Below are 20,428 nucleotides of genomic sequence, written 5' to 3'. Positions count from 1 at the left end.
AGGCACTGTTTAAATGTATTAATTCATTTAGTCCTTACAATAACCCTATGAACAGTTATTATTTTCATTTTGTAGATGAGGAAACGGAGAGGTTAAAGCTCTTACCTAAGGTCACACATTAAGCCAGTGGTGGGATCCAGATGAGAACTCAGCAGTCTGATTCCAGAGCCTATGAAATGAGGCAATGAAGAGGAAGGGGCCAATCAAGGGAGGATGCTTCAGGGCTGAAAACAGTAGATGTAAAATAGGGGAAAAGTAATCGTGCATAGGGATGAGGTGAAGGATATAGGTTTGGGAGTACCTTATGCCAAGTGGATGGCTGAAGCCTTGAGAGGGGTCAGGTCAAAGAAGTAAAGGTAGACAAAGGTCAGGAGGTGACAGAGCCTAAAGGGATGCTTACAGTTTCTTGGATGGGAGGGGAAGAGGTACTAGTCAAAGGCAGAGAAGAGGAGAATTAGGCATGCACAATCTAAAGGAAGAAGAGATTGAGGATGAGGCCCCAGTGTCAATATGCCAGAGACTTCCTGGATGTGCATAGCTTCAAAGTCCCTGGACCATTGTCTCTGTGCTTTTGAGTTTTGAGGTATCTCCCCTTTCCTACTAGTTTCTTCTTGCCTCTTATTATGTTTTTAGCACTTTTTCATAAATCAAAGTGAGAAGGAATGGTGATTGTATTCACACTATTATTTCAAATGCCCTCTAGTATTGTATATATTTCAGAAAATAAATAACTAATCATCTTAATTAAATTGGTGTGAAGACATGCTAATTTTGGTAAATTCTGTATTTTGCGTATTACTGGATGAAGAGACTTTCTTCATATGTTGGAGTGTTCTAAATTCCAAGATAAAATTAGAAGAGGTTTGACACAAGTGACATTTTATTTAATTTTTATTTTTTTTGAATTTTATTTTATTTATTTTTTTATACAGCAGGTCCTTATTAGTCATCCATTTTATGCACATCAGTGTATACATGTCAATCCCAATCTCCCAATTCATCACACTACCCCTCCCACCCCCCCCCCGCCACTTTCCCCCCGTATGTTTGTTCTCTACATCTGTGTCTCAGTTTCTGCTCTGCAAACCGGTTCATCTGTACCATTTTTCTAGGTTCCACATATATGCGTTAATATACAATATTTGTTTTTCTCTTTCTGACTTACTTCACTCTGTATGACAGTCTCTAGATTCATCCACGTCTCTACAAATGACCCAATTTCGTTCCTTTTTATGGCTGAGTAATATTCCATTGTATATATGTACCACATCTTCTTTATCCATTTGTCTGTCGAATTTATTTTATTTACTTTTATTTTATTTATTTTATTTTAAAATAAGCCATTTCATCCTGTTATCCCCAGTTTGAGAACTTGCAGTAGTGCCTTATTAGGCACCTACTGAGTCCTTCAACCTGGCTCTCAGGACACTCTAAACTTGCCCCGCTTTCTGTCTTGCTTGGCTTTCCCCGACACAGATGCTCGCTTCTCTTGTCTTGTTCTTTCCTGTTCCTGTGCTGTTTCCCTCTTCACCTGTTTAAATGAGATTTCAAAGCCCGGGCAGTGTTAGTCTCACCTGCACTCTTAATACTGTTAATTCTCCTCTGTCTGCTTTATTGATTTCTCCTTGACCTTAGTATCTTTCTTACAGGTTGTCAGTACTGTGTATTTTACCACTTAATAATTTTGATGCATGTAAAGTGGCCAAAAAAAAAAATCTGACTTCATAGTAAAAGGCCATAGTAGTTTTAGTCTTACTACAACATCCCTACGTAGGGAATTTAGGAAGCAAATTGGGAATTTGTGAAGTTTGTTGCTTATTAGGGAATAATTCTCTTCTCAGGTGAAGGGACATACATATATCATGGCTTTTAAAAGGAATTTTTAGCTACTAAGACTACAAAACCTACCTTATTATTCTGTTTAATTTAGGAATCTTAAATGCTAGTATTGGATTTTTTGACACATATCGAGGATTGCTGCTGTTTTTAGAGTCTAACAGAGTATTTAGTTTCCATAAGATATGAGTTGTTTTTTGACACTGCCAAAGAGCTCTTCTAATAGTGATGCTTATTATTTCAGAACTGATCACACGTTTTGTACAGCACAGAAATCCTGTTTGAATATAACAAGATGATGAGTAGATTTGTTCCTGTAGTCCCAGAATGTCAGCTAAATCTCAGAGTGGAAGACAAGGGCACTAACTACTCCACATTCTAAGGATGTTGCCAGCAGCTCAAGGGGAGGAGGTACCTTTCTGCCTCCAGAACCTGCAACCTCCACTTTGCTTTAGACAGCTGGCTAAGTGGACTTCCAGCTGGGGCATGTAATGCCTACTTCCTCTTCTTGGTGACACCTGCAGGCCCTTTCTTTCCCTGGGTTCAGGAAGGAAAGTAGCTCACCCTCAACACTGCATCATCTCTCAGGGCCAGTCCCCAGCTAATCCTCCCTCTCCCCAGTCCTCTTCATATAATGATTGGAGGTTGGGGCAAGGAGGGCTGGGTGAAAGTTGGGTGAAAGTTAGGCTAACTCTGGTGTTTCTTAGCAAGTCTTGACGAAAGATGAGCCATGCCTATTTGCTGGATGCTCTCTGTAGAAAGGGTTTGTCAACCTTGTCTGCACGTGGAAATCATCCAAGGAGCCAATGCCCAGGTTACACCCTAAACCAATTAGATTACATCTCTTTGAGTGGGACACCAGCATCAGTGGCTTTGAAAGCTCCCCAGGTGATTCCAAAAGCAGCAAAGCTTGAGAACCACTGCTGTAAAATGTGTGGGGATGGGGTGAGGAGAGGAGAGGTGTTTGGGGTCTTTTATTCCCCAGGCTTGGGTCTTAGCCAGAATTTCCTTGAAAATGGCAAATATCTTACTCAGTATCTTGTCAAATAAAGATAAAATTAAGATTGAGGTTTAATCTGTTTTGTTTTGTAGCAGAAGGCTATGTTTAAAAGAGGGGTCAAGATTATACTTGGACTTTTTCTGAATGGTAAAATTTGTAGTGATGAAAAGATTAATATGTCTTTTTTGCCATCTTCAAAGCTTCATTTTATTGTCACACAGTAAATGAGTTTTATCCCAGCAAGAGAATCTGACTGAAGCAATCACTGGCATGGGCTAATAAGACATCTGAATTGCCTGGAAGCACGTATAACAAAGTCTTATTCTAGCAAGTTCACTCTGTTATCCTATTCTGACAATTTGTCTTAAGAAATCAGATATTTCATTAGGAATGTATGTGCCTCTTTTTTTTTTTTTTTTGGCCATGCCGCGCAGCTTGCAGGATCTTAGTTCCCTGACAGGGACCGAACCCAGGCCCTGGCAGTGAAAGTGCCGAGTCCTAACCACTGGATTGCCAGGGAATTCCCAAGGAATGCATGTGCTTCTTAAAGGCACCATTTCACTGGCTTTCTCATTTCTTTGTTTTTCTCACAGCTCAAGAGATGGCTGCCCAGTGTGTCACAAAGGTGGAGCTGAATATTTCCTGTGACAATCTTTTGGATAAAGATGTAGGGTCAAAGTCAGACCCTTTATGTGTGTTATTTTTGAATACGAGTGGTCAACAGTGGTATGAGGTAATGTTAAATACTTGTAGGTGAAAAGCAATCTGTATTGCTCTTTTGATAATATGAAGAGTTTATTAAAAATGTTAAAAATAATAAAACCATCTCATCTGTTAATGCAGTTTTTTGGGCAAATTTGTCCTTGATTGTGAAATTTTTCATACACGTATAGACACTTCCTTTAGCTACCATGCCTGTATTTAGTTACATGTAGTATGTAAAGATATTAAACAAATGCACCTTTGATCTGAAGAAACTTTTTTATTTTGGGGGAGTGAATATAGGTTGAGCGCACAGAGAGGATTAAGAATTGCTTGAATCCCAAATTTTCCAAGACATTTATTATTGATTACTACTTTGAAGTGGTTCAGAAATTGAAATTTGGGATTTATGACATTGACAACAAAACTATCGAGCTGAGTGATGACGACTTCTTAGGAGAATGTGAATGTACCCTTGGACAAGTGAGTATATATAGTATAAATGTTTTGTCTAAACTTGAACCAAAGAATTGGGTGTTTCTGATAAGTGCTCATTAGTTTAATTGCTAAAGTTGAAAAGCACTGTAATCGCTTTAAAGACTGAGTTCATATATTAGTATGTTTGGCTGGAACATTATAGAATTTATCTTATTTTTCATGAGGGTAGGGACCATGTGTGTATGGGTGTTTCATTCAACATTTCAATAAATAATACCATTGCTCTAACTGCTTGTCTGCTGTTTACAGATTTCAGTACAGTATTGTTCTTATGTTTAAGTCATAAATGCTGTCAAAGTAACAGCAGCTTCTCCTATGTTCTAACTAGCATGACTGGTGCCCCTTGACCCCCCGCCCCTTGACCCCCCACCCCCCGGCCCCAGCACCATCCCTTTACCTGGCTTGCTCCTCCTCTAACCTTAGGTATAGACCTTACTCCCCCTAGCAAGCCTTCTCTGATGCCCTAGAGCAGTTTGGATCACCTCCATGTGCTCGCTTGGTCCTCTCTACCGCTTCTACCTAACACTCACCATATTTTATTGTAGTTGCTTAGTTGTCTGTCTTTCTAAGATATGACAGGTTGGGTCAGAGCAGGGGTGTGTCTGTGGGCTCACCGTTGTGCTTCTAGCTCAGTTTGACTTGTAAGGAGAGATCATGACCATTTATGATAGAATGAGGAAGGCTTCAGGAGGGAGGAGTCATTTTTTTTCAGTGGGTGACATCTATTTGTAAGATTTGTCTTTTATGAGTTTATTTTTTAGTGTTGAATTTTTTGGAGATCATGGTATTTCCTGTGTCTCAAGGACAACATGGAGCTGATCAGTTTTCTCAAACTTTGATAAATAGTATCAAAGAGAAAATTAAAGAAGTATTTATTGTTTGGAAAGAAATCAGACTGTATCTAAAATTATAATAAATTTGAGAAATATATCTATTTGAGAGTACCTAGGTCTACTATATTATTTTAATCAAAATGATATCTTGTGGGGATTATATACTGAAGTTACGTGTCAGCTGAAAAATTGAATCCCATTTATTGAGTATTCTAAGACCCACCTTTTACCTACAGGGGTTTCATTTCAGCTCAGTGATTTGTGTATGTGATGAGAATCTGGCCCTCTTTTTTCATTACAAGGAAGGATTTAACTTTGAAGTAGTCGATAAAGAAACTAGTGGGTGGGGAGATTTTATCTATCAGGATTGGCTCCTTGGAAATCTTTTTCAGTGGGTGTAGATGCATTTTATAATCTCTAAGTCTTTAAGGAATGGACTTAATGTTTCCATTTCTGATGACTTTAAGTGAACTTTATACTCAACCCTTTTTGAAACCATTCAGTCTAAACATTCACATGTTGAAGTGAAATAGCTCTTTCTATCACTTTCCAATTTTAACAGATTGTTTCCAGTAAGAAACTAACTCGACCACTGGTGCTTAAAAATGGCAGACCTGCAGGGAAAGGAAGCATTACGGTAACGATAAGATATTTGTCTTTTTTCCTCCGAAGATTTAGCATAATAGGACATGCTAAAACTGTATATATCAGACAGATATTCTACAGCCGTGCTTTATCGTTTGATCCCAAATGTTGCCTTGCCTTAAAGTGATCACAACTGGAAACTGTGTTGTGCCAAAAAGAAAGAAAAATGCAGTGTGGGAATCCCTTCTTTGAGTTTTTTAAGTTGCCTATAGAGTCAGGCACATCTTGGTAATGCTTGCCTGTCCCCGATGGAAGTGTAAATTCCCAAGTGAGAAAGAAATTACTTAATAATCTGAATGGATCAATTTGGCTCTCAACAAAGCAAACATGGCAGAGACTTTCCGTAATGGTTTTGATTCCAGAATGATCTCATATTATGACATGGCCATTGAACCTCTTAACTCTTAACCATGTTTCTTTTGTGCTTGCACTTTGCTGTCCAAATTTTCCATTGCTGATTACTGGACCTGGGCAAATGAATATATGCATTATCTTGTTTCAGATTTCAAATTATATAATGCCATGCTTTTATATATTTTATCTTCTAGAGTTTCTGTCCAGGTAGTCACTGCCTGAAGAGATAGTTGTTTTACTTTAGCTCTGCCTGAGAAGGCTGGCTCTCTGAGAAAGCCATGTTTGAAGATTATTACGATTATCAAACACATTTCTCTGAGCAGCTGTTTTGCCCTAGTTTAGATTCCTGAGGCATAAGAATGTTCAGTCTTTTGAGGGTGTTGACTTATGTGTGTGGGACAGAGATCATTATCAGTAGTTAGCTTTATTGCTTTTGGGGTCATGATAGCCTGGAATTTATTTTTAAGTAGAATAAGTCTTTCAGTTACCTTGGATGAAAAATATTGATCCGATATTTGAATTTATAGTGTGTGATTTACTCATGCTTCTCAATGTTTGGAGAGCTCTCACTAGTGTTGTGCAATCTTCCAGGGCTTTGATTTTTCACTGGAAGAGGGAAGATCCAGTTTGGGCAACAACATTGAAAAGGAAGTTGCATAATGCAGACTAGGCATATTTTGGGAAAATATTTATTTCACATGCATAAAAGAAATAGTGATAAATCTTTCTTAATGGTACCATTTTGTTATTAAACATTTTAGAATTCACTTATATTAGTATAGACTTTATATACCATTAGATAACAGAATAATTCAGTACTTCCTGAGTATATCAAAATCCCCAAAACATTTTCTTTCACTTACCTTGTCTACTCATAGATTTCAGCTGAAGAAATAAAGGATAACAGAGCTGTCTTGTTTGAAATGGAAGCAAGAAAACTGGATAATAAGGTAGGTAGGTGATACAGATTTCAACAAGGGTATCATGTTTTGCCTCACATTGATTCCTTTTTGAGAAAATAATAATGGAATTAATATTATGAACTCTGTCATCTAAGCATCACTTTGAGTGTTAGTTACTCCCAAATTCTGCTTTCTGTTTGTGTGTATGTTTAAGCAGAAGCCATTTCTCTTTACCTCTTTCCTCTAGATGTAATCAAAGTGTTTGTATAGCTTAAAAGAAGAATTAATACAATCATTAATGTTGCTGTAAGAGGCATTTGAGAGTGTATTTGGATTACTTAAGGAAAAAAGTGAAAATTCCATGCTTTATTAATTAGATTTTCCTCTTTGCGTTCAACAGTCAATTTTTTTTGAAGAATGAGTACCAGTACATAAGTACACAACAGTTTAGTTTACAGCATGGATTGGAATAATTCTTTGAGTGATTTTTGTATATAATCCTGTAATCCAATCAATAGTCTTCATCATTTTCATATACTTTACAATTCAGTGTGCAAATATCTTAGACTAGTAGCCAGTATCTTTTTTTTTTGGACAAGTTTAAACATATACAAAAATAGAAAAGTATTTTTAAAAAATCTCATGTTCCCACCACCTATCTTTAACAGTTTTAACTCATGACCAATTTTGTCTCATCCCTACCCATATCTACTTTCTCTCCTCCCAGACGTCGCATCAGTTCATCCATATATGTTTTGGTGTATCTCTAAGGACTTTTAAAATAATATAATTTGTTAATATGTCTCTTAAATTTTTTTAATCTATAAATTCTCCCCTTCCTTTTACTTCTTCCCTTCCTCCCTCTCTTCCTCTCTTATTCCCTCTCTCTCTCCCCCTCCCTCCTATCCATCCATCCATCCATGGAATTTATTCAATAAACTGACTCCTTTGTCCTATAGAAGTTTCCGCACACTGTATAAGCTAATTAAATCCCTGTGGTGTCATGTAACATGTTCATCTCTCCACCTTTATTTCCTGATTTCTGTAAGCTGGAATTGAATATAGAGGTATGATCTGGTGGTATCTTGAATTGGTATGAGGTTCATAGGTGGTGGCATTAATTCCATCAAGAGGCACATATTGTCAAGTTCTGTCTTTTGGGGTATTAGTGACCATTGATGACAACTACCTAGATATATTATTTTATTAAGGGTCTTAAAATAGTGATATTATCATGCTATCATTCCTTCTTCATTTACTTGTGAGAATACTTCTACAGAGAGAAATATTCTTCTTCACATTAGGTATTTATTTATTCTGAGATACAGTTTGTCCAGACAAGGCAAGTTGAAATGTTTGATTTTTTTTTATCATATTTACCATTTTTCAAAATAATAAATTCCTCTATATGTGACCAATGAGGACTTTTTTTTTAATTCTTAGTATTGCTGTGAACTATATTGATTAATTCTTATTGATGCCTGAAGTATCCCAACTTTAGCCTCTGGGAGGGAACCTATTTAAGTTTGTTCATGAGACCATTTGGCATGACCCCAGAGGTCTCTGGATAGCTTCCTGCTCTGTGGCATGACAAATGTTCCAGGCTTATTTTATCTAATTTCTGCTCCAGATTGACAGATGAAAGGGAGCCTTTCTACAATGAGTCCACAATGTGGTACTAGAAGTGCTTAACATTTATTGATGGTTGTCACTCATCGTTTCTAGGATTTTTTTTTTTGTTATTTATTTATTTATTTATTTATTTATTTATTTATTTATTTACTTATGGCTGTATTGGGTCTTCGTTTCTGTGCGAGGGCTTTCTCTAGTTGCGGCAAGCGGGGGCCATTCTTCATCGCGGTGCACGGGCCTCTCACTATCGTGGCCTCTCTTGTTGCGGAGCACAGGCTCCAGACGCGCAGGCTCAGTAGTTGTGGCTCACGGGTCTAGTTGCTCCGCGGCATGTGGGATCTTCCCAGACCAGGGCGCGAACCCGTGTCCCCAGCATTAGCAGGCAGATTTTCAACCACTGCACCACCAGGGAAGCCCCGTTTCTAGGATTTTTCAGTGGACAGATACAGGAAAGTCTTTTCTTTTTTAAGGGAAACTAAATCATAAATTTGTACAACAATTTCCAATTCAGATGTAGAATTACAAGGCTGTATTTCTTTAATTCTGTAGTTAACACCTCTTTTCACTTATTTCAAAAATGTTGATTCCCAAAGATACTAACATAATTGCTTACCTGTTTTGTCCTATATAATATCTAATAGTTTAAGAATATAAATATTCATGTTATAATTAAAATATTTTTACTGAAAACAGTTTGAGCTTTCTTTGAAGTTCTTTTTGTCTTTAGGCTTATATATTCCACTTGAGTTCTACAGTTCAACTCTTGTGTTTCAAATAATTCTTCTCTGAATGGTTATGCTATAACATTAACACATAATCGAATTTTGCTTTTGATATTTAGGGATTGCTTTACAATTGTTTTTTTGATTTAATTTTGTTTTACCATCATGTATAAGATGGTTCCAAAGCCAAATCTACAAAACAAGGTATGTTCAAGAAATTTAGCTTCTTCCCCTGTCCGCTCTATATTTTTTTCTCTTTCCTGGCTGTATGTAATACTTTTTTAAAATTTATATTTTATGGTTTAATCCTTCATATTCCAAAAAAAAAAGGTTTTTTTGGTGTGTCTATACATGTGCATATGTATATGTATGTCTGTGTATATATAAACATACAAATAGACATACATGTGTATATCTATATAGATAGATATGTGTGTGCATGTGTGTATGTATGTATTTATATTTATATTCCCCAGTCTCAGCCCGTGAGTAAGTGTAGCATAATATATTATGCATGCGTTCCTCTACCTTGCTTTTTTGACTTAACTTATCCCAGAGTCAGGGACTTTTAATTCTTATTTTAGTTCTACTACTGTCATATTAATGAACTTTCAAACAAGGTCTGTTTTCTGACCTTCAGTATGGTAATAATGATATTCTGCCTTTCTCAAAAGATTACTTCTAAGATAAGTGAGACAGAGCATGTTAATGTGTTTTTGGAAAGTTAACTTCTCTATGTATAATGCTGTTCTTAGTTCTATAAAATGAGGCATAGAGAGGCTTATTACATTACTTAAGGTTCTTCTTAGAGATAAGATTAAATTTTAAAAGTTCTGCTTAGTCTTTGTGTTTATATTTTTGACTGTGCTGAAGGTGCTACTTTCTTAACATTAGACTGTGCTGAGGAAGGAAGTAATATTATCTTCTTAATTTAATACTGAGGTAAATTCAGGACTGAAAAAAATCTTCAGTTTAGCGACATATCTGCGTATATTACTGTGAGATTAACAGGTGTCCTTTCGATTTCACAAATAATAAGTAATATATGCTAAGGAGTATAGAAATTTCAAAATGAGGATAAATAAAAATGAGAAAATAAAATCATCCACAGTCTTACTAACTGAGTTTTACCTCTGGGAACGATTTGTACATTCTTCCAGAATTTTATCTCCCTGTGTAAGAGTGTGTGTGTGTGTGTGTGCGTGTGTGTGTGTAAGATGGCGATAAGGGTATTTTTGAACACTCATTGTACTTGAGCATTATACAGGAGTGCTGTGCTGTGGTGAATTACAGAGGAAATAGGGAATGCACTTTGTGCCCTTGAAGTACTTCTGTTGTGCATTCCACATATCTACGTGTGTGCTTCCTTGTGTGTGTAAAGAAATGTGTGGGATTGCTGAAGGAGTATTGGACATAGAAGGGTAAGATACGAACTCAAGACTCAGATCCATCAATTAATTAGTTGTGTGATCTTGGCAAAGTCATTTAAGTCCTCTGAATCCATTTTCTCTTTCTGTCTCTCATGGCGTTAGTATGACTAATGTATGGGATCATTTATATAAAACTACTCAGTGCTATGTGAATGAATGAACACTGTTAATAATGAAAACAAGCTAAAAACGTATTGATAACGGGTCCTATTGATCATTGTATTTTAAAGCCATCATGTAAGGGTGTGATACACAGGATTATGAGCATTTATCACAAGTGCCTTAAAAGTTCTCCTAGTAGACTTGAGCAGGCTCATATGTTTGTGAGGAAGGTGTTGGGATTTGTATTTACTACTGTATTGTACTGTATATATCTTTACTATAGAGTTAAACTTCAGGTACTGCTAACATGTAACATGTATAAAGTGTGGTTTCACATGGTTTAGGAGGAGAATAATTGCTTTTTTATTTTAATGTAGGATCTATTTGGAAAGTCAGATCCATACCTGGAATTCCACAAGCAGATGTCTGATGGAAACTGGCTAATGGTTCATCGAACAGAGGTGAATATCTGAATTTGAAAAGTAGGGTTGAGGTTTCCTTTGGAATTGTAGTAATCTGAATTTTTAAAAATTATGTATTTATAAAAATATTAATCTGAGTTCAGACATATATAATTGCCAGAGACACAAAGTCAGCATGCTCATTTCTTTTCTTTTAATGAGAAGGTGCTACTATGCTTAATTTTTAAAACCCTATAAAGAACACTAAAATGTATACAAGTGTATCCCTCACCTAGATTTGTCAAATGGTCATAACTGCATACATGTGTGTTCTCTATCTCTCTCTCACGCATATCCATGCCCTTTTGCAAAACTATCCTAATGTAGGCTGCAGACATCATGGCTTTTCACCTTTAAATGCTACAGTAGGTATTTCTCAAGAACAAGGACATTTCTCTACACCTCCATAACTGAGAGCATTAACATTGATTTAGTAACATCATCTAATATACGATTCATCTTCAGATCTCCCCAATTTTCCCACGTTTTATATATGTTTTGTTTTGTTTAATACAGGATCCAATCAAGGTTCACGTTTTGCATTTGGCTATTATGTTCCCAATATAGTCCTCTTCTCCCTACATCCCTTATACCTTCAGGCTATGAATCTCTTGAGTAATCAAGATCAGTATGTCCAACATACTGGATTCTTTTGTTTCCTCACAATTAGGTCCAGATCAAACATTTCCATCAAGAACACAGTATGTGTATCTTCCATCATCAGGATGTGTCAGGATGCCCAGTACTGATGATTCCAGTCTGGGCTACTAGGTTAAGCTGGTGACCACCAGATTGTGTCATGATAAAGTCTCACTTTTTTCCTTTTGTAATTAATAAGTGACAGCAGTGTGATTCTTTGAGACTGCATGAATAACCTCCATTTCACCCAGTGGTCTTCGCATCCACTGATGATCCATACCTGAATCACTTATATTGGGGGTTGCAGATACTCTTATCTCTCTCACTTTTTATTTTTAGTATCATTATAGACTCATGGATTGTTATAGTATATTCACTGTGTTTATAATCCATTACTGTCATGAATTTTGCTGCTCATATTAATCCAAATTTGACCAGGAAGAGCTCCTTCAAATGGTTCTTGGGTTCTTTTAACATGACTCCATTAGTCTTTAAGCAGTCTCTTATTTTATGTGAAATTATGTTCTTAATTCAATGTGTACTTAACCTATCCCAAGTCTGGAATGAGCTATTTCTCTTATGGAACCCTATTCCTTTAAGAGGGTAGTAGTATTTGGACAGTAGGGTATATGAGTGCTCATTCTACTGGGATGTCGTTGTTTTTAGACCTTTTCAATGGACACAACTGAGAAATATGTATATTTGTGTATATATGTTTATTATATATACATACTTTTAAAATTTTAAATTATGAATTTAGACTATTTTTCCAATTCACAACCAACATAGAAAGGTTCTTTCTCAACCTTTCTTATTCCATATTTGAATCTTATGTCCTGCTGTGAAAACTCTGGTTTCCAACAAAACCAATAATCTTCTCTAATTTTTAAGTACACCTTATAAAGGGTGGATATACTTCCCAGTTTTGTTCTTTCTCATAATGTATCACAATTAGACAATCTATCACATTTTTCATATAACAGGTATATAATATTATCCTAGCTAGGTTTTCATTGACAAAGTTGGGTGGGTGAAGAGGTGAAGGATGAATGATGAGAGTGGTGGGACTCTAAGAAAGGCAAGAACAAAGCATTAATGAATGGAATATTTTTCTAACTTGTCTTTAAATCTTTTTTTTTTATAGGTTATTAAAAACAACTTGAATCCTGTTTGGAGGCCTTTTAAAATCTCTCTTAACTCCCTGTGCTATGGAGATATGGATAAAACTATTAAGGTAATTTGAAATTATACATATATTTTATATATATACACACACTCACTGCTTTTATAAATTAATTCATTAGATAGTATTTAAAGAAAGAAATGTTTAAATTTTATTTACGTTATGAATAATAAAATAGAAATGTTTCTGGTAAGTAGTCAGTTTGAAGGAGCAGACATTTTGAGTGATCTGTTGACCTGTTGCTTAATCAAACATTGTGATTTTTATTTTTTTAAATAAAATATTTAATTTAAGTCTTCCTTTTAATAAGATTCCTCTGCTCTGTGAATAGGAACCTTTAACTACACTCTTTGCCTTTGGTGTGTCCTTTGCAGATAAAAACAGATGTTACTTTAACTGAGAACCCAGAGCTTCCTCCTGCCCTTAGCACAGAGCAGAATAGTGGTGACATTTTCTGTCACTGATTTTTTTCACAGTAAGATAAAATTTATTAAAACATTTGGATGGCTTTAGTTGTAGAGTTTTTAGAGGAAAGCAGAGTGGGAACAGGGAGCAGAAGCAGATAGCTAAGAATTTTTTTTAATGTTTTCGCTTATAGCCGTTTATCAAAATAGATACATTGTTTTTAAGATACTTTTATACTAGAGTCACTTCTTTACATAAGATTCCAGATAGAACCCTTTTCTTATGTTCAGAAGTCAGCAAACTGAGGTGAGTTTTTTGTTTATTTGGTTTTTTTGTTTGTTTGTTTTTGTTTTGATAATTAGTATGGTGAAAGCAGGAAAGGTGATGGCCTGGAACAAGCAAAGGACTTAGAGTCAAACCGTAGTCCAAGACTTGACTTAGGCCCTTAACCAGCTAAGGGATCTTGGGCAGATTATCTAACTTCTTTACTTATATAGAGAGAAAATAATGTCTCCATAACAAAATAACGTAAGGATTAAATTAATGAAAGTGAAAAGTTTTATAAACTCTTTTTTTTTTTTTTTTTTTTTTATAAACTCTTAAACACAGTAGAGGTGCTGTTATTATTGAAAACTACTTCATTTCTTAGATCCATAAATTTTGTCCTCAGTTTGCAGAGAACTTTAAAAATCAATGAGTGTGATTTGTGTGGTATTTCAAATAGCAGTGAATGTCTAGCTACAAAGTAAATAATAGAAAAGTAGCTTTACAAATTACTTTTTACTGTTATATTAAATCTAGAACTTTTGCTTTTCACATTAAAAATAGTAAGTTGAAGCTTCATTAGATCTGAGAAGCAAGAAAGGCTGGGGAAAAAAGATGCCTAAACCATAACTATTTGATTGATTGTAATAATATGTTAACAATGAAACAATGTTTTTTTAAACTTTTTTTTTTATGCACAGTGGCATGCTTACAGGGCTATTTTGTTATAGTAAGTAAATTGATTTTCTAAGCTTTCTCTGATGAATGTCTTCCAATTCTTAAAAGTTTCTCCATTTGTTTTAACTATATACAACTTGGTTTGCCACACCATCACTGTCTTTATTTCTTTAGTTCTATATTTCTTTGCAATATCAGAAAGTCGTACATCAGTGATTCTCTTGGTGTTTGGAAATTGGTTAGAGTTGTAGTAAAGAGTTATAGAGCAGAGAATAGAGTCAGAATCATCAGTTTCTTTGCTGCAGTATGAACGTGCCAGTGTTATCACTCTAGCATGTATTATTATTTTCATAAAATCCTGCAAATAAGAAAAATAATCATGCATGCCTAAACGGGGAATGCCTTAGTGAATGTAGTATTGTGTGATGTGTGCATTCTTTTACATGTATACATATGCACATATGTATATATGCATACATTTCAGTTTCACAAACACTGCTGATGGTGTTGTTTAAAACGGCCAATATTACTAGTTTTTAAATTCTTGAGAAGAGAAATTAAATGACACAAATCATTACATCATTTACCTCAAGCTGTATCTGAACATATGCCAGCATTATAAATGTCACATTTTCCTTTAGCATCAAACATTTGCCTTTAATGAGGCAACTGTGAACTTTTCTTATATATTTATTGTAGTGAGTTATTGGGAATTACATTTTAAAAATGTTTTTACACTCCCTGAAGTTTCGGACAGTCTAAACATGAATAGTTTTAGCTCCTCCATAAGCTTTGTTTAAATAAAATCTTGGCCTTATCAAAGCTTGATCTTGTTGTCTTAGGTATAAATTGGAGTTTCCTGAGTGCAAGTCTAAAATGTAACATTCTGTTTTCCATAATAAAAAAAAAAGACTCTTAAAAATGAAATTATTAAAATATTAAGATTGTTTTGACTTTTTCTTAATTTTAGTTCCTCTAGAAAAAATTATTAAGGTCATTAATTTTCTTTTCTGTCAGATAAAGGGCTTTTGGTTTAAAAATTGAGTGTCGGATATGTAGGGCAAGAGTTAGCGGGTCAGAATTGGTCAGTGACTGAAGTGCTGGGAACAAATAAAAACCCTTACTGTTGCTCAAAATTGCAGTTCTAGACCTTGTTTGTTTTTATTTATTGATTGATTTTTAGTCTTCCTGAATAATAATGAAAATATAAGGGGTGAAAGACTTCCTGTTATGATAAACACTCATTTCACTTCTTAGAGAACTGAGAAGAAAATAAATCACTTTGCTAGGTGAATATATATAAATCCTGAGCATTTTAGCTTGGTGATTAATATAACTTTGTAAAGGATTATAGCAGGATGGAAGATTGGCATAGGGTAGATGCAAATTGCTTCTCAGTTACAGGCTTATTTTAAATCATAGGCTCTAGAAGGATTCAAAAGTTTCCTTGGTACAGATTTACTTAGTTGGTTACCACACAAGATATGTCATCTTCTAAAACTATTTAATTCTTCTCCTACCTGACAAGCCTCAGTAGACAGTGTGTGCAATGCATGCAATAAATGTTTGCAGAAAGAAATGTATGAAATTACAAAGCACTATAAAAACATCGGTTATTTATGATCACAGTGAACACCTCTGTTTGCTAAGAGTTCACACCACCTTATTTTCTCATTGCAATGAATATTCAGGTATTCTTGTGAATATTTACTCTTTGGCTACATCTGTCAACCTGGTGCAAAACTACATGGAAATCAAATACCCTCAGCTCTCTTCTGTCTGCTTCAAGAAAGAGCGAGCCTTTAATGAGAGCCATAGCCAAGATTCCTGTCTTACATCGAAATAAAATAGTTATGACCCAGTATAGATACTTCCTCAGTGGATTAAAAACAGTTTTCCTGGAATTTTCCTTTTCATTGTGAGAGTTGTGATCCTCAGCATAATGCAAATCTGACTTCATCATATCTAACTCCTAATAGAAGCCTAACCTCACCAAATTGCCACTAATGAAATACGTTTTCCATAGTTACTAATCATCTAGAATTTAATTATACAATTTTTAGCTGCCTAGGATACTGACTTCCTTTCTTCTTCCAGATAGATAGTGGCTTTTAGCCATTGTAAAATGATAACAAGGTAAAAAGCAGATGAGTAAGAAGGTCTAATTCCATTTTGATTTTATCAGCACTTGTAAAGGCATGTACAGGGACTGGAAACTGCTTAATGTGGAATTTGAACAGTATTTGTGTTTTTCATCTGCCTGTGATGTGTCCTAGAACCCCATTCCAAGAATAGCGAGTGTTTGAAAGTGTTTCAGTATTGTTCCTCTAGGAAGTTAGTTCCTACTTCTCCAAGTAGGACTGTATGTTAAACATTTTCACTAATTTTAATGAAAAGTACACTTCTTGGTAAGTCCCATTTATTGCAGCCAATACTTTTTAACAAAATTATATTGATTTTTATATATTTTTATTATACTTACTTCTAGGTAGAGTGTTATGATTATGACAATGATGGGTCCCATGATCTCATTGGAACATTTCAAACCACCATGACAAAACTGAAAGGAGCCTCCAGAAATTCACCTGTAAGTTGCATCCTTGTCATTTGCATATACCTTATAGTTTGGCCCTGTATTTATTCATTTTTTTCTCTTGGCATAGAAAATAGTTTTCCATGCTTTTACTCTATATTATGTAATGCTCTGAAATCTGTGGATTTTATTTGTTTAGTAGTTGGATGATCCAAAATTCTTACTTGGGATGAGCTTTCATTTATGTTTAGAGGTTTGGTTTCCTTTGTCTTCAGACAATTTATATGGTTTGATTGAAAATCCTTTGTTTTAAAGATCTTGGCATTTCATTGGTCACAATAATTAATATCTACACTAGACAAATACCTGGACTTGAATTGGGTTCATTTATTCTTCTTTTGGACATTTTACAAATTGGCTTTTACATTCTGCCTGTGGCTTTCCTCTCTGACTTGTCCTCGCCCAAGGGAAGGATAAAAGCATAGTTACGCTATTTCAAATTATGTAATATTAAGCTGCCATCTAATGGTACTAATTTTGTTAGGATCATTTGTCTACCTTAATTACGTTCAGTTTATTAGTTATCATCCCCACACATTTCTAAGATTATTTCTTGAAACTTTTCTGTCTGTAAGGCAAAGTGCCTAAAAACTATTCCAGAGTGTTGTTTCCCTCTTATTTACGTTTCTAGTTTGAATAAGATAAGTTGTTAATTCTCTTTATAGCTTACTTAGAATAATATGAAATGTTTATTACCTGCTTAGAGACCTGAATAATGCTCCTGTATACAGCATTTGCTTCTGAAAATCTAAACATGAGGTTTAAAAGGTAAGAGATTATGGTCAGGTGGGAAGGTCTTTTTTATGAAGTCATGTAAGTGAGGTGACCCAAAAGAGGATACTGATAGTTTTAGATCAAAACTTAAATACTAAATGAATAAATAAACCTTATTAGCTGTTTGATTTAAATAATTGGGAGAAATGAGTTTTGAACAAACGTAGTGGGACTAGAATTTTCAGTAGGTCATGTAGAGATCTCTAGTCCTGTCCCTACACCCTGGTCACAAAGCCCAGATACTAGAAATAACAGAAGTGCTTGTGTGAAGTAAGGAAGGCTTTCAAATCACACTCAGTGGTTTAAATGCAGAGATTGAATTGGGTTAACAGTTTGAATTAAAACAACAGCAAAATTCAGCTGTAAATATTCTATTTAAAGATTTTTTTTTATTTTTAAAGGCAGAAATAATGGAAAATAATGAGAATCTGAACATTTAAAATAAAGCAAGCTACCTAAAAGAACTAAATATGAAGAGTCACTTGGATTGTTGTTTCACTGGTTTCAGTTTGTTGTTATTTTCCAGAACCAGTCAGTGACCTGTTTTTAGAAGATAATGAACCAACAGCTAACTGTATAATACTTTATGGGGCATATAAAGTTCTCCTAAGTCCAGCTAACTTGATCTTTCCCTCCCGCATGACAGAATGAAGCTTTTAATATTGCTGTAGTGACAAGGTTTACCCACTCTTGTTCTTCAAAGGCAGGACTTTGTCTTATCAACTCTGTGTTCTCTGTGCCTAGAACAGTGCCTGCCACTTGGGTAGACACTGTAAAAATGTGAATAAATGAGGTGAAGTAATACAGCTTTTTACCAATAACAATTCTGTTTAGGGCATTTCTGCATCTCTAATATTCAATAATTAATATGTATGATAAAGGCTGAGACTCTGGCAAGATCCTGAACTATCAAGGAATTTTTTTAACATCATTTTGTTTTGTATCATTGTATCAAAAGTATTTTTAAATGTTTGATTCTTCGAAAATTAGTAATGCCTCTGTCCAAAGTATATAAGTTGCTTTCTGTTAACCAGAAGAGGTGACTTATCCAGTATTCATTGAGTATCTCTTATTATTAGGCAAGGCAGTGAGAATTTGAAGGTATAACTTGGAAGTGATTATACCCTAGCTATGGAAAAAAAATTAATGAAATGAAATAATTGACAACAATACCAAGTATGTAACTAAATTTTATGTGGTTGTAGAAGTTTAATGAGATAGATGGAGATCAGAGAAGACTAGAACAGGAGTTGATGTTATAGAGGAGGATGACTTTAGCCAACCCTTACAGAGGGATAAGTGGATAGGAGGTAGAAAGGAAGATGATCTGTTTGGGGGAAGAAACTATACTGAGCAGATGTAAGATACTAGATCTACTTCTATACATATTCCCAGTGGAAAGAGATGATCTTTGCTGCATATTTTACCATAGAGTTGGGCTTCATATATTTCTGTCTTCTGATGGTTGGTTTTTTTCTTTTCTAAGCAGTGTATTTTTATACTTTGTGTGGGTAACAGCTAGAAGTAATGTTTTATTTCCTTTATTATAAAGAAAAAAGGTTATTACTTGGAGCATTTGTAAGGAAATGATCTACAGAGGCAAAATTTATACTTAGGAACTATTTTAAAAGGTACACAATTTTAGAAGTGCTTTTTGGAAATATCACTGATAAATATTTCATATATATGACATAGTATGCAGTTGTTTCAGAGTTGTGTTTTGTAACAGACCTACATCAGTAGGTGGTTTGATTCCAAGAGAAAAAAGTCATTCATTTAAATTTACATTGGCATTTCTTATATCACTAGTAATAATGAACATTTTTGTCTTTTCTTCCTACAGGTTGAATTTGAATGCATAAATGAAAAAAAGAGGCAAAAGAAGAAAAGCTACAAGAATTCAGGTGTTATCAGTGTGAAACAGTGTGAGGTCAGTTTCTCTTGACCACTTACAGTGTAATGAGATCACATTTCGAGTTCTTCTAAATGAACAGTTTGTTTGGACAGTTGAAAATTACATGAGCAACTGGGCACCTTTAGGCAAAAGAAGAGAACAGGAAATAGTAGAGAAATCTTCCAAGTAACTTTGCTTCCAAGGTTTGACAACTTTTTAGCAAAGGACAAAGAATATCAAAGTTTTTCATTATCTTAGGAAATATAAGGCACCATTGGCATTTTTCCATCACATTAGTGGAAATGGCTTGACTTAGTGCATCTATCCTGGTCATTATTTCAAGATGAGATGTTATGAGTGAAGGGAAAAAAATCCAAGAGATTTCTTATAAACAAGTGGGAGCTTTTGTTTTTGTTTTTAATCTTGCTTATTATACTTATTAAAGCTCTCAACATATTAGACTCATTACTAGTTTCTTAAAACTTACAGTAAGTGTATTTCATCTTTGGCCATTAATATTCTAATCTTCACATTGCTATAATTATCTTGAAGTAAAATCTTACAGATTCATGACATGTAGGGGCAGGGTGCCTTAAATTCAAATGCAGGGGTGTTTTCCATATGTTTGTATCATATGCTGTTCAGTTTATAGATGGTTAAAAATATATGCCAGAGAGCTCTTTGCTTTTCTTATATAGTAGGAGAGTTTTAATTTTAAGTTTACTATTTGTTTTTAGATTACAGTGGAATGTACATTCCTTGACTATATCATGGGAGGATGTCAACTGAATTTTACTGTGAGTAACACACTGAATTTTTCAAAATAGGGCTGTAACATGTGATTTTTTTTTTCCCTCCATTTTGCAGTGTTCTTTCTTTCA

General features: G+C 34.8%; 1 protein-coding gene across 6 annotated transcripts in view; it reads left to right on the top strand.

Annotated features, from left to right (window-relative positions):
- CPNE3 (copine 3) overlaps positions 1-20,428 on the top strand; it is a 44,597-nt gene that overhangs the window by 9,867 nt on the left and 14,302 nt on the right. For 4 of the 6 annotated variants that reach the window (XM_082363505.1, XM_082363504.1, XM_082363501.1 and 1 more), the window contains 9 exons: positions 3,430-3,569; positions 3,842-4,021; positions 5,432-5,506; positions 6,747-6,818; positions 11,034-11,117; positions 12,901-12,990; positions 16,775-16,873; positions 19,497-19,583; positions 20,285-20,344. In XM_082363505.1, the coding sequence (XP_082219631.1) occupies positions 3,438-3,569; positions 3,842-4,021; positions 5,432-5,506; positions 6,747-6,818; positions 11,034-11,117; positions 12,901-12,990; positions 16,775-16,873; positions 19,497-19,583; positions 20,285-20,344 (879 nt within the window). In that variant the 5' untranslated portion in view covers positions 3,430-3,437. Of the gene's footprint in view, positions 1-3,429; positions 3,570-3,832; positions 4,022-5,431; positions 5,507-6,746; positions 6,819-11,033; positions 11,118-12,900; positions 12,991-16,774; positions 16,874-19,496; positions 19,584-20,284; positions 20,345-20,428 lie in introns of those variants that run through there. The other 2 variants (XM_082363503.1, XM_082363506.1) reach the window with 2 other exon arrangements.

Source organism: Balaenoptera borealis, assembly GCF_965194805.1.
Source record: "Balaenoptera borealis genome assembly, chromosome: 17".
In the NCBI taxonomy this organism is placed as follows: Eukaryota; Metazoa; Chordata; class Mammalia; order Artiodactyla; family Balaenopteridae; genus Balaenoptera; species Balaenoptera borealis.
The sequence above is the reverse complement of the archived record's forward strand: the minus strand, read 5'-3'. Positions and strand labels throughout refer to the sequence as shown.